General features: G+C 50.8%; 5 protein-coding genes across 5 annotated transcripts; 4 read left to right on the top strand and 1 right to left on the bottom strand.

Moving 5' to 3' along the window:
* The first annotated feature begins 580 nt into the window (after positions 1-580).
* On the top strand, positions 581-2,368 carry BO85DRAFT_257356 (cytochrome and DOMON domain-containing protein). The gene is made up of 2 exons (XM_025654997.1): positions 581-914; positions 974-2,368. Exons 1-2 carry the CDS (start codon positions 866-868, stop codon positions 2,227-2,229), a joined length of 1,305 nt encoding a protein of 434 aa, XP_025517966.1. The 5' UTR covers positions 581-865; the 3' UTR covers positions 2,230-2,368.
* A 469-nt stretch (positions 2,369-2,837) lies between these two features.
* On the top strand, positions 2,838-7,748 carry BO85DRAFT_518771 (putative cytosolic regulator Pianissimo). The gene is made up of 4 exons (XM_025664993.1): positions 2,838-4,881; positions 4,930-6,771; positions 6,830-6,996; positions 7,063-7,748. Exons 1-4 carry the CDS (start codon positions 3,151-3,153, stop codon positions 7,262-7,264), a joined length of 3,942 nt encoding a protein of 1,313 aa, XP_025517965.1. The 5' UTR covers positions 2,838-3,150; the 3' UTR covers positions 7,265-7,748.
* A 310-nt stretch (positions 7,749-8,058) lies between these two features.
* On the top strand, positions 8,059-9,747 carry BO85DRAFT_436954 (putative ATP-dependent protease (CrgA); the record flags this gene model as incomplete). The annotated part of the gene is made up of 1 exon (XM_025658598.1): positions 8,059-9,747. The coding sequence occupies one exon, from the start codon at positions 8,059-8,061 to the stop codon at positions 9,745-9,747; it is 1,689 nt and encodes a 562-aa protein (XP_025517964.1).
* Positions 9,748-10,514: 767 nt separating this feature from the next.
* BO85DRAFT_257205 (uncharacterized protein) lies at positions 10,515-11,247 on the bottom strand. Its single transcript, XM_025654995.1, has one exon. It carries the CDS (start codon positions 11,069-11,071, stop codon positions 10,694-10,696), a length of 378 nt encoding a protein of 125 aa, XP_025517963.1. The 5' UTR covers positions 11,072-11,247; the 3' UTR covers positions 10,515-10,693.
* Positions 11,248-11,705: 458 nt separating this feature from the next.
* BO85DRAFT_367793 (RNA-binding protein) lies at positions 11,706-13,237 on the top strand (the record flags this gene model as incomplete). The annotated part of the gene is made up of 7 exons (XM_025655834.1): positions 11,706-11,758; positions 11,835-11,844; positions 11,917-11,991; positions 12,049-12,070; positions 12,131-12,183; positions 12,230-12,703; positions 12,752-13,237. 7 exons carry the CDS (start codon positions 11,706-11,708, stop codon positions 13,235-13,237), a joined length of 1,173 nt encoding a protein of 390 aa, XP_025517962.1.
* Between the last annotated feature and the right edge of the window lie 17 nt (positions 13,238-13,254).

Raw genomic sequence — 13,254 nt, 5'->3', positions numbered from 1 at the left:
ACCCGCTTGCCTTGCGCGGTGGGCATATCTATCTGACAATCGCCCATTTTGATTGACGATCTTCTCCTTTCGTGGGCCCAATCTTGCTTCCTATCGCTGTTGGATCTGAATAGACTCGATTGCCTTCACTCGCCCTTCTGCCCTTTCTGTCTCCCTGGCAGCTGCTAGTCTGTCCATCGGAGGGTGTTCGCCCGCATGGTAGCGTGATCTTCCATCTCTTTCATCGTTGTGATTGCCATGCAGATCTGTCGCATGGCATCTGTGGCACATCACTATGTGGCTTAGGACAATCATGCACCTTTCGATTCTTCAATTGCTCTAAGTATGAACAGCCCTTGTTTCCCCTGTCCCTCCAAAACATGGCACCTATGCTCTAGCAATCCCTTGCCAAATGGACGTGGCCGCGGTACCCCCGTTGTCGTCGAGACTCATTGATGGTTCATGACGAACATGGGGGGACGTTCAGTCTTGTATACCGAAAGAAACCCAGTAGATGTCGATTCCCCAAGAATGCTTGGTCTTTACTGACAGAATCTGTCTGCGCAGTGATGTTTCCCATCTCGTCTATCTATGAATATCAGACTTTCAGCAGCAACTGCTAAGATTCCAGCATCTACACTCCCAGGAAACCTCCACCAGCAGGTGTCGCCCACACGCAATCCTGGTTACATTCTATTCAGGACAGTCCTTTTGTGATACTATTCTTTTGGTATCCTTATATTCTTTCTCATTTTCTTATTCGTGAAGTGGCTTGGGCCCGCTGTCTCCTCTCATTTTCTCTACATCTACACTGATTCGACTATTTATCACCTATTCCTTCCTTCCCTCAAAACCTAACATTGAAACGATCCTTATTACCCTTCAAATGAAGTTTTCAAATCTCTTTGCTGCTGCAGTCGCTGCCTTTGGTCTGGGTAAGTTCTTCCTTCTGAAGTCATTGTACCTGCTGAACTGGCTGACTGTATCTATTCAGTGCGCTCAGGTTGCAGCCAAATAGTCAAGCACAGGCCCTCAGAAGGTGCAGGTGTCTCCTATAGCATCAATGTACCTAAGAATACCTCTTCAACGGGCTCTGGCCCCATCTTTCTCCAATTACAGGCACCACCTGGTGTCAAATGGTTTGCCCTAGGTCAGGGGTCGCAAATGACAGACGGGAACCTGTTCATCGTCTATGCGGCATCCAGACACAATGTCACCTTGTCCACTCGGAGGGCAACCGGTCATGTGCAACCTCTTTATGACCCGAGTATCGAGGCATATCTTCTCGACGGCTCTGGTATCCACGACGGGGTCATGACCGCTAACATCCGTTGTGATAACTGCACAACACTTGCTAATGGAGAGAGTGCACTGGGCAACTCCAGCTCCTGGATGTGGGCCCTGACGCATGGCCCTCCGATGATGTCCAGCAACGTATCCCAGCTGTTATACCAACATGACTGGCACGGCACTTTCACCCTGAATACCACTTGGGCTGTTGGGGGTAACAATACCAACCCCTTCGTTGTCCCGATGGCAACCATGCACGAGCTGTCGGCATACACTCACCAGCAGCAAGTCAGCGATACCATTCTCCATAAGAAACGAATCGCCCATGGCGTGATGACTTCAGTGGCCTTCGTCCTTCTCTTCCCCAACTTCGCTCTTCTTTTGTACATCGTCCCTTCTCGGCGTACAGTAGCCTGGATCCATGCTCCTCTGCAGCTTTTTGCTGTGCTCCTAGCGTTAGCTGGGTTTGGAGTCGGTGTCTCTGTCTCCAAAGATCTGCAGGAGATTGGAGGCTACCACCCGGTCATTGGTTATGTGGCGGTCGTGGGTGTTGTTTTGATCCAGCCAGTACTGGGCATCATGCAACATCTCCACTTCCGCAAGACAGGGACAAGTTCGCTATATGGCGTCTCCCATCGTTACCTAGGACGTTTTTTCGCGGCCCTGGGAGTCATCAATGGCGGAGTAGGGTTTCATTATGCCACTGCCAAGAATCCTGATATCCCTCCGGCTTCCCCTATTGCTTATGGTATAATATGTGGGTCGATGTTCATCATCTATGTCTCCGTCATCTTCTGGAGGAGATCGAAGTCGGCATCCAAGACCGCGAGGTTCAGTTTACCCTTCTTCCGACGGCGACAAGAGAAAGCGCCGATCGCCAAACTTGAAAATAACAGCGACAGCACACTTTGTGGAAGTGGAGTTGTTGAGACGTCACGGGAGAAGTCATGGGTGCCATGAAGTTCCCGCAGAATATCACGATCATTATCAGCATTTTGTACTACCAAGCGTACATTTTCGTTGGGTCTTGCATATCCGGAGTTCGTCGTACTACAGCATCTTGCCATCCTTCATTCGTTTCCGATTTTCTATTCTCACCCCTGTCTTCATGTAATATTTTATTGCATCAACAGGATCTCTCACCTGTCTTCTACCCCAACCTTCGCTAATTTCCATGCATTATATCTCAGAAAGATTCTTCTGTATATATACGAGCTAGCTCGTTTGACTACTTGCCATGTGTTTCATGACTATGTTGGTCTTTCACGAACAGGCATCGATCATGATGCCCAATCAATCAATCATATTTACTAGTCAATTATCAAAGTGCATCGGTAAAGAATTAGAGAGTAAACACGCATCCAATACTCAAATATCGGTGAGCAATCAGTAGTGGAGGCCACAGAAGCGACGATAAAACTAGTATAGTTGCTAGGTTAAGTTAGTTAGCCTGAGGCGATAAGAGCGGGTTAGTCAGCTGGGGTCCGGCCTGAAACCACCAGCGGTGGGATTGGAGAAAGACCCCGGTCATTGAGGCAGATTGCTTGCTTCGTGCTCTAACTAGCATCTAGCGTTGTCATCTGCAGCCTGTGCTACATGTGATTTGATTCTTAGACGCCCTCAACCTTCCCGATCTTTCCCCCTCCCTCAGCCTCATCACCTTCGTGACCGCCGTGATTTTGTTTCCCCTCCCCTCCCTTTTGAGGTTCCCGCCGTCAGCGAATACGCCCATCGAGAGCAGTCGGTTTCCAGTCACCCCGAGCACTTCGATCGCTCCGATAGTCTCGGTAATCTTGTCGGCGAACTCAATGCAGTCCTCCGTCCCTTATTTCAATTGCGACAGGTGATACGCACTCCTCTCTTGCGGCTAGATGGAGCTCTATGGCGTCCGGACATAACTCAGCGTTCTCCGCGACGTCAATCCAGCACCGTGCTGTGGGTGATGGACGGTCATATAATAGCTTGGAGGATAACACTGCAGACGGTAGCTGGGCCGAGTCCGCTACGCGAACCGGACGAAATGCTCGTTCGGAGTCTGGAGGCAGCGCGACCATTGGTCTCCGGGGAGGGTCATTAGCCCCTTCTTCGGGGGCCCCTGGTAGCTTCAGCTCCGAGCTGAAGAGCATGAAGACGTCGCGGAGCACTACCCCTCGACCCGAAGGTGCTCCCGCGCGACGACCGAGCAGTCTAACGGAGCACGATGAATTGTCCAGCACCGAGGAGCGCCAGGCCGTGATCCGGGACAAGATCGCAAAAGAAATGAAAATCAAAACGGGGACGGAAAACATGCTCGAGGCGCTCCTGGCGAAGAACCCGAAACATACCAAAGATCAGAGGCTAAGGGTGGAGTCGGAGCTGAGTTCATCCAACCGCAAGCTTGCCGAACTACATCATGAACTGGAGGAGGAAATGCTACGTGCGCAGGCGCCGTCCACCCCTCCCCGAAGTCGACTCTCAAGCCTTTTTCAAGGCGGCTCGATGCGTTCGCCCACTCGGAACAATATACCGATCGAGGAGCAGCAAATTCCGGAAGGTGAAGCGGAAATGGAATCACCAACATATGTGCTTGCGGAAACACTCCAGGCTCTGGAAATCGAGGGCATGTCCCCCGATTACTACGTTGAGCGTGCGAATAGTCTGGTGGAATTGTTCAAGAGACATCCTACCTTGAAGTACGACTTGGAGTGGTCGGTGTTTGGGCTCCGTGTGCAAATAATGCTCTTGAGCGATAGCAAGGAAGCCGTGGCCGCAGGGTATCGTTTGACTCGTTATGCCATCGCAGATCGGAAGTCGTTGCAAATCATCCGGTCATTACATACAGACGAGCTGGTTATATTGTCCCTTGTCAAGGAAAGCAAGGCGAGCATCGAGCGTGAGCAGGCTTTGAAGTTTGTTAGAGCGTTTTTGGACGTTAAAGATGGCGTTCGGGAAATCTCGCGTGCTGTGGTGAGAACGATCGTCTCGGTTGCTGAACATTACGAAGACCGACTCCGGAATATTTCCATCATGACACTAGCCGAAATCTTGGTGAAGGATCCGGCACTAATTGCATACTCTGGGGGCTTTGCCACTCTACATGATGCTCTAGCAGAGGGGACTTTTGGCGCCTCAGAAAGTCTGATAGCAAGCTTCCTTCATGTCCTTGATACCCCTCACAGCAGGAAACATCTTCGGGGAGGGTGTGAGCTAGAGGCTGTTCTCGCACCGTTCACTGACTCCTTGTCGGATACTGTTCGCAATGGGCGCCTTAAATCGTCGGCTAGGGCGATCTCTGCCATGCTCAAGACGTGGCCAGGATTGATAGTTCTCGCGAGAAATGGGGCCCAGCCTTTGCAGTCACTCTTGGACTCATTACATTACCCTGACCCACAGGCAAGGGATCTCATTATGGAGCTTCTGTTCGATGCGTTGAGGATTAAGCCACCTTCATGGTCCTCCTCATTCCTCGCTGGTCGGAGATTGACAACTTACGGAAGAGTAGCTAATCTCAGGACTGAGACTGATACAAAGCAAGCTCGAAGTTTTTATGATGACGATGGGAATAGATTTGATTTAACAGCACATTTCTCGACTCTTATCCTCGCAACCCTGGTGGATGCAGGATTGTCCAAGGTCGGTACCCCGAGTTCTGGGTTGTGGTAAACTGTTAACACGGTGCAGGCTCTTTCCGATCTCATTGAGGATGAAACGGACCTGGCTCTTAGACGCAAAGCGACGTTGCTTTTGACCGAAGTCCTGAAGCTAGCACATCACTCTCTGCCTCAGCATATCAGTGCGAAGCTCCAGGTCCTCCCGCATTTGCTACCAGCCGCTATAAAATTCGACGTCGACAACCATGATGTTTCCACCTCAACTATCTACCAGATCGAAAGCATAAACAGAACACTGGCCCGCTCTGTCGGGGGTGTTTCAAATGGAGCGGGGCGTTACAACGTTGACGTTGACATTTCTGCTTCAATACTTACTGGCGACCAAAACAAGGAAAAACTCAGTCCTGCCATGGATGAGACTCAGTTCCGCAATGCGATCCTGGAGACCCATGTTCTAAATACTGTGAATTACCTAAAGTGGAAGTGGGATTTGATCCACCGTATTGTTGAGGGACCTCTGACCAATCCCAAAAGACTGGAAGAAGGAATCAAGGGTTCAAAATTCATGAAGCGACTTATGGGTTTCTACCGGCCATTCAAGTATAGGTTCTCTATGCTGCCGAACACAAAACCAAACCAACGTTATGTCCGCACTGGTTGTGCGCTGATGCGCACGCTGGTGCAATTACCCGAGGGCATCAAGTACTTGGCCGAGAACAAGTTCTTGAGGCAGGTTGCAGAGTGCCTTGCGCAGGTTGACCGCATGAGCGGGCTGACATCCTCCTCGCCATTATTCTCGAAAGAACAGATGACCAACACATTGAGCGGTGGATACTTTGCAATGCTGGGAGTCCTCAGTGGCGACGCCAACGGGCTTGCTATGATGGAGCGTTGGCACATGCTCAACATGTTCTACCATATTATTGAGCTTCGGGATCGAGACGACCTCATACAAACACTGCTCGGTAACATGGACTATGCCAAGGAGAGTCACCTACGAGTCATCCTCTCCAAGGCACTCACCACTGGCTCCAAGGAGATTCGCATATTTGCGACCAGGCTACTTCGAAAATATGCGGTCGGAAACGTTCCCCTCTCCTCACAGTCGGCCACTGGCAATGCGGACTGGGTGGTCAAGCTGCTAGTCACACAGCTATACGACCCTGACGTGTCGGTATGCCAAGTAGCTGTAAAGATTCTCGAAGAGGCATGCAATCAGCGTCATTATCTCGAGTTCGTGGTCAAGTGTCGCCCTTCCCTCGATCACTTGGGCGAAATCGGTGCGCCGTTACTTTTGCGCTTTTTGTCCACCTCAGTTGGATATCATTATCTGGATGGTCTCGACTACATTACACAGGAAATGGATGACTGGTTTCTGGGTCGTAACGACGCATACGTGGGCCTTGTTGAAGCCGCGCTATCGCGTGCCTACGTCGATCAACCGCGTCGGAACAGCTTTGTCCCTGAAGATCTTGTAGATCTACAGGACATCGGACTAGTGCCTCCCCATTTCTACAGAGAACTCGCTCGGACAGCGGAAGGATGCAAGCTTCTGGAGCAGTCAGGGCACTTCAATGAGTTTGCGTGGACCATCCGCGATTTTCAGCTGGATGAAGAAGACACAGAGGCTCTTCTCAAAGTGAAAGGTTGCCTTTGGGCCGTTGGTAATGTCGGCTCCATGGAGCTCGGTGCACCGTTCCTTGAGCCTGATATTGTCCAACACATTGTGAAGATCGCCGAAAGCGCGGAGGTTCTGACGATGAGAGGAACGGCCTTCTTTGTTTTGGGTTTAATCTCGCGCAGTCGACATGGCCTTAAGGTCTTGAGAGATTTCGGATGGGACTCTGCTCTCGACCACAAGGGAAATTCTTTGGGGCTGAGTTTACCGACCGACTTCAACAAGCTCTTCTTGGTATGTTTTTTGATAGCCAGTACCTGTGCGCCAGCCATTAACCATCTTACTTTTGCAGGTTGATTTCCCAAGCCATTCCCGGAACCCTGACTCGAAGCGCACGTCTCAGGAGAAATTCAAAGAAGCGGCCATGGACACGGATCCAACCAACCAGAAGATCTTGAAGTTAATAGTCGATATGGGTAATACCGTATTATCCAAGCGGGCTGCGGCAGACCTCCACAAGTAAGGAACACACCTTGTATACTAATAACCAAATGCGACGAAAAGCTAACATAGCCGAATCTACAGTCTCAAGTCGAAACAGCCCGATTGTTTCCACCAGCCTCACCTTTTCCGCAAGACGCTCAGTATCCTGGAAAGCCACCACTTCCGACTGCCTGCACGCCGCTTTGCCTTGGACTTGTTTGACAAGAGTGTCATGCGACGCATAGTGTTAGAAGACGATTCCGATTCAGACTCGGAGGCATCGTCTTCTCAAGTATCAAGCTAGATGGGCACGCCGAGTCTCTCGCTTGTTCGAACAATCTTTCTTTTAACGAACTATCATGCGTCAAGCTAGATCCACAGGCACGCATCCGATGACCTCACGTTTGGAAATCTTCTTTCTTAGCCACACCCCCCTTTCATTTCTGTCTTCCTGGCTATGGCGTTGGATGGTTCCGGTCATGAGCAACGAAAGGATGTTAGCATATCATGTTGTTCTGCTCTATTCTACCCTTGATTTGCGGCTCTTTTTTGTTTAGCCGTTGATCCGATACCTTTGTCTGTATTTCTTCTTTATCCACCAATCTTGCATCAGATCGAGAGTTTTGCTTCCACGGGGTCTGTGGGATATTTTTATGCATCGGTGATCATCGTCAATTCATTCAATCTTATGAGTGCCCTCTGTTCTCGTTCGAGGGTAACATTGTACTGTATATACTTAAAGATTACCATTTACCTTTTTTTTCAAGTCCAAGGAAATTCGTCATTGCATCTTGCATATTAGCTACTTCAAAAAAAAGATGTCTTGGCTACCAGCCATGACATCGTAAAGCGTGTCCCCGAACCTCGGATGACGGCCGGAAGGAGAGAGCTCCGGAGACCAACCAGCCCAGCTCGTCTCCACCCGTCAGTCACTGTAAGTAAGCCCAACAAAACATCAATCAATCAATCTAAGCGCCGACCGACCAACCGACCGACCCTGGTCTAGATTCTCTACCTCTATCCTTTATATTTTGCCTTTTCCTCCTCTCCGATCCCCTACTCCTCTACATACCGCGAACCTCCATGGAAGATGCCACCATGCCCAGCCCTCCACCACCACCCTCTCCGCATCCCAGCAATGCTGCAGCAGCTGCAGAAGAAAAACAAAACGGCGATGATCACCACCACACGCTGAACAACAACAACAGCTCACGCGACCCGCTCCTTTCCCGATTAACCTCCGCACATTCCATCATCCGGCTTATCCAATGCCCGCGCTGCTCGTTACCGCTCCGAACCCCGCTGCGCCTGCCCTGCGGAAACACGATCTGCAAGTCATGTCTACCGCCCATTCGGCAACGGACGGGGATTACTTATCCGGCGGATGAGGAGCGGAAACAGGGGTTTACGTGCTATTGGGGAGACGGTGCGACGAGCTGCTCGGGGGAACATTGTCTGGGGGATTGTGGGACGGATGTTTTGTTGGGGAGGGTGGTGGATGTGTTTGAGGAGGTGTTGGGGAAGGGGGGTAGTAGTGATGATGATGATGATGATGGTGCTGGTGCGAGGTTTTGTGATGTGAGGTGGGAGGGGAAGAGGTTGAGGAGTGAGGATGAGGTTAAAGGGACAGAGGCAGACATAGGGACAGAAACATGTGTTGCTAGGATTGGGTGTGGGGATTTGTTAGGGGGTGTGTATGGGTTGGTCAAGCAGGGTCGTGTTGGGTTTGGGGATGTGCTGGAGGTGGAAGGTGATACTACATTCGAGGAGGGACAAGGGCAACAAGTATCCTACGAGAAATTGAAGGAGGCTGTCCGGGGAGAATTGGACTGTCAGGTCTGCTACTCGCTTATATTGGATCCGTTGACGACTTCTTGTGGACATACGTTTTGTCGCGGTTGTGTGGCTATGGTTTTGAATCATAGTGATTTGTGTCCGCTGTGTCGGCGCAAGTTGAATATGGCTTCGACGGTGCGGGCTGAGCCCGTTAATAGGAGGATTTCGGACTTGGTGGAAGCTTTGTTCCCTGAGCAGGTTGTGTCGCGTCGCGAGGGTTCTTCTAGTGAGGATGGAGTGGCCGCTACTGGGGATGGAGAGCGGACTATTCCCTTGTTCGTGAGCTCGCTTTCGTTCCCGACTACGCCGACTTTCTTGCATATATTTGAACCGCGGTATCGGACTATGATCCATAGGGTCATGCAGACGAGGGATAAGAAATTTGGTATGGCTATGTATAATCGCTCCGGTCGGCTGCAGGAAGGTTTAGGCAGGGCCCAATTCATGCAGTATGGTACGGTGCTGGTGGTGGAGCGGTTCGAGCTACTCCCCGATGGGAGAAGTTTGGTGATTGCATCAGGGGTGTCGCGCTTCAAAGTGATGAGCTTTGAGATGGTGGATGGATACCATGTTGGCAGGATACAGCGCGTGGATGATATTGCGATATCTGAGGAGGAGAGGCTAGAGTCTTTGGAAACGTCATCAGGAACAGGGGAATCGCTATCAGCAGCGTCAACACCACCGGAGTCTCTGCCCACGCAGCAGCTTTTTCAGATCGCCTTGGATTTTATCGACAAAAGCCGTCGCGAAGGAGCAGCATGGCTCCATCCGCGAGTCTTGCTAGCATATGGCGAGGCGCCTACCGATCCGGCTGTGTTTCCCTGGTGGTTCGCCTGCGTTCTGCCTCTTTGGGAAGATGAGAAGTACAAGCTTCTAGCGACGACCAGTGTCCGGGATAGACTGAAGATGGTTGTGCGGTGGGTGAGGAAGTCAGAGTCTCGAGAGTGGTAGGTAGATGATCGGCCCCTTCATCAGGGCTTTGCTTTCATATCCTTCCTGGCTGGCGCTCACATTTTCTCTTGACAAGGTTGGCTCGGCCCCGACCATCATTCGCCTCGGTCTTATGACTAGCCGTCCCTCTCCTCGTCTTCTCCCTCGTGCCAATGGTTCTGAGCCCAGCTTTGACATACCTGGCCCCGTCTGCGGGAGTCTTTACGTCGTTCACGCCATTTTCCATGTCTGTCTCCATCTCATTTGGGTCTCCTCGTCCAGTTGATCCTGATCGCCGGCAGCGGACGCAGAGTCAGGATTCAGGAGGAAGCTATATCCCACAGACTCTCGTGATGGGGATATTCTTGGCTATCTTTACGACGCAAATGGCGATCAATGTTGTCCAAATTCGGCGAGCCAGACGGCGAGAACCACGCTGATAGATATGAACAGCGGACGACGAGAGAGATGCACGACGAGGAAGAGGGACGCCACTCATCCACGCCAGGTACGGCTAATCCTTGAAGTATCGAAGGCGCTGTTAGTACGCGATAGCGTTCACTGGTCCTTGTACTAGTTGGTGCCCGGCCTAAGACTGCGGCAGCCATAAATCCTCCTCCAGAACGAGGAGTATAAGTATATTCTCGTCCTAGCTGGTGACTAGTTGCCACAGGGACACACTAATCTCGGAAGCTACCCATCGCATCGTATAGGTGGGCTTAACGCCCATCTCGTAGAGTCCGGTGCGACTCCATGCAGGCATGGTATCCTTTCTTTGCTTCTTTATTTTTTTTTCTTTTTCTCCTACGATCGACCGATGACAGAGTCGAACGGGAACTTACAGCTTTGTGCAGATAGAGGGATAATAGGAGGGATTGGAAGGTTTCAGGCAACTAACAGTTTGGGAATCCCTGCATGTACATCGAACGAGCACATTGGTGGTGGAAGTGGAAGAACCAACCCGTAGCTATCTATGCATAAAGTAGGAGCGAAATGCGCCTTGCGTGCGTACCGCAGATGGTGGAGAACGGCTAATAGCGAAGCCTGATAAGAGAACAATGTTGCCTAACTGGCAGGGGTAGAGAGCCTCTGAGCCAGTATCCAAGCTCTGACTTGTCCAGCGCAATGCAGCGTCGCTGCGCCCGTTTGCCGCTGAGCTGCGCTGGTTGGTGGTTGGTGGCCGTTGGTCGCACAAGCGCTGCACTTGGGATTTGCGACGCCAAAACCACCCAAACGTTGCAAGATGGCGAAGGAACTGATGCAGCTCATGCAATCCTAATCGCCCTTTCCCATGGCGTGCCTCGTCGCTTGCCTGTTCGGGCGCCATTGAAGTCTGGTTCGCCATGCTGGTCCTGATGCGTTGGCTTGCCAGCTCCCCCGGTCGTTCTCCTTCCTTCTCTTCCTCTTCGCCTTTCTTTTCTTTATCTGCAATTGATCCGCTGTTGCATCTTATCTGCAGTCTTCTTCTTTATCACTTTGAAATATCTCCCTACGTGTGGAGCGTCCACGGTGAGTGTATCCAGACTGTATCTATGATGATACTATGTTCGTCAGCAGCGTGAAAGGTGGAGCAGGAAGAGAAGATATCGGAGATTTCAAACCAAGACCCTTGTAGAGAAGAAAGAGAAAGAAAAGAGGAGAATGAGTAAAGAGGGAAGAATAAAAGTGTCGGGTGATCCATCGTTCTTGCAAAGTGGATGTGGAGCGACTGTGGATTGGAGATATCAACTTTCCCTTTTCTCCTCTTCTCCCCTCTACTTAGTACTTCTCTACTCTTCGTTCCTTCAACCATCTCTTGCGCTGGTCTTAGCTTCTCTTCTGCATCTTCCAGGTGAAGACTGCTCAAGACTAACAGCTTCTTATTAGTATCAGTTCAATGTCTACTTCTTCAGGTAAGCTTGGCTTCATTTGCAGTTGTCAAGCTGCTGGCGGGTTGCCTGATCTTCACTAAAATCACCCCACACCCAGATTCTCGTACTATGGTCTCGTCGACCTCATTCACAGGCCATCCGAATAGCTATATGTCTCGAAGGTGAGTGCCCTCAACTCGAGTTCCATTATATACTTACTGATATATGTACTCGTCCGACTGACTGGTTTCTAAACAGACCATATGCTGTGAGTCCCCTCAACTGCTCGCTTTAGAATCTCATCAATGCGAGCTGATCTGACGATTTCACTATGATACAGCAACTTCCGAGCTATAGAAGTACCCCGTCAAACGCAGAAACCGTCACCATCCCCCGCTCGGAATATGATCGTCTGGTGAGTACAATGTGACAGGTCCAAAATGGCCCCTCGCTGACCGGTGACACTTCGCAGCTCCAAGATTCGCAACATTTTGGTATGCGACCGCCTCTCATATACCTAATATCTATCTCTGCAGCTGACATTATCACTACAGCTAAATTAAGAACCTCACTCCTTAATGGAGGGTTGTCCCAGGAAACTCTTGATGTCAGGAGACGCCCACTGATTGGCGTACATTTACTAACCTACATAGGTCTTGATTTACGGGGCTGCTCAGCAGCCTTCTCACCAAACTAGCCGCGAAAATAGCTCTCAGAGCCCAGCGAAATCGCATGCGGCGTTCGAGAACAAGGCCCCTGGCTGTCATGAACACTTAGACGTGAAAGTTCATGACCCTGAAGATTTCGCCATTGGTGAAGATGAGGACGAAGATGAAGACGCTCTCCTGGATTCTCATGACAGCGAAGACAAGGATGACTATGATGAGTCTTCCAGAAGTGCAGGATCGTCTCCTACTCCAAGCGCCCAACGTACCGTGCTAATTCGGAATCTTCCCGACCGTATCGCGCACAGAGACATCGTCGCAGCCATAAAGGGCGGAGCCCTACTGCACATCTATTTACGTGCGCGGGAACACATGGCCAGTGTGTCTTTTGTCGAGGAAGCGGCCGCTCGTGAATTCTTCCGGACTGCGAAGACCTACGGTCTCATTGTTGCTGGGAAGCGCGTAAGTGCCCAATCCGGCAAACGGTAGCACCGCTAATAGGTACTATAGGTGGAAGTGGGTTGGAATGACAGACAGTTCTACCTTCCTCCGTATGTCCGGGCCAAAATTGACAATGGAGCATCGCGCAATCTAGTCGTCTACAATGTACAGCCGAACGTCACGGAGTGGGTCATCCGGAAGGATCTGGACCATATCCACAACCTAATCGTGATCTCGGTACAATTCAAGAATGGCAATGCCTACATCTCCACCAATTCAGTGCATAATGCGCTCTTTGCACGCTCCTGCATGATGTCTCGGTTCACGTACAAGGGCATGAAAATTGGGTTCTATCCGGACGAGTGTTTAGGTACCCCGGGGAAGTACCCCAAGAAAGAACCACAAGCACCGGCAAAGAAAACCGGCTCCATGCCCAATCGTTTTCAACTTCTGTCCCTGGATGGAGCCGACGATGAGGACGACCATCCCAGCCATGACGGACTGGGAAGGATGAACAATGGAATGCGATGGGCTGATAATAGCGTTACCGCCTGAGTTGTCACCTCTCTCCC

The sequence above is a fragment of the Aspergillus piperis genome (genome assembly GCF_003184755.1).
Source record: "Aspergillus piperis CBS 112811 unplaced genomic scaffold BO85scaffold_5, whole genome shotgun sequence".
Taxonomy (NCBI): domain Eukaryota; kingdom Fungi; phylum Ascomycota; class Eurotiomycetes; order Eurotiales; family Aspergillaceae; genus Aspergillus; species Aspergillus piperis.
Note: the sequence above shows the minus strand (reverse complement) of the source record. Positions and strands in the feature narration are given on the sequence as shown.

Excerpts from the sequence above, each read along its gene's own strand:
- BO85DRAFT_257356 (XM_025654997.1), top strand. The coding sequence starts at position 866 with ATGAAGTTTTCAAATCTCTTTGCTGCTGCAGTCGCTGCCTTTGGTCTG. Across the intron at positions 915-973 it reads AGTCGCTGCCTTTGGTCTGG|TGCGCTCAGGTTGCAGCCAA; the intron begins GTAAGTTCTTCC and ends GTATCTATTCAG.
- BO85DRAFT_518771 (XM_025664993.1), top strand. The coding sequence starts at position 3,151 with ATGGCGTCCGGACATAACTCAGCGTTCTCCGCGACGTCAATCCAGCAC. Across the intron at positions 6,772-6,829 it reads ACTTCAACAAGCTCTTCTTG|GTTGATTTCCCAAGCCATTC; the intron begins GTATGTTTTTTG and ends TTACTTTTGCAG. Across the intron at positions 6,997-7,062 it reads GCTGCGGCAGACCTCCACAA|TCTCAAGTCGAAACAGCCCG; the intron begins GTAAGGAACACA and ends CCGAATCTACAG.
- BO85DRAFT_257205 (XM_025654995.1), bottom strand. The coding sequence starts at position 11,071 with ATGGCGAACCAGACTTCAATGGCGCCCGAACAGGCAAGCGACGAGGCA.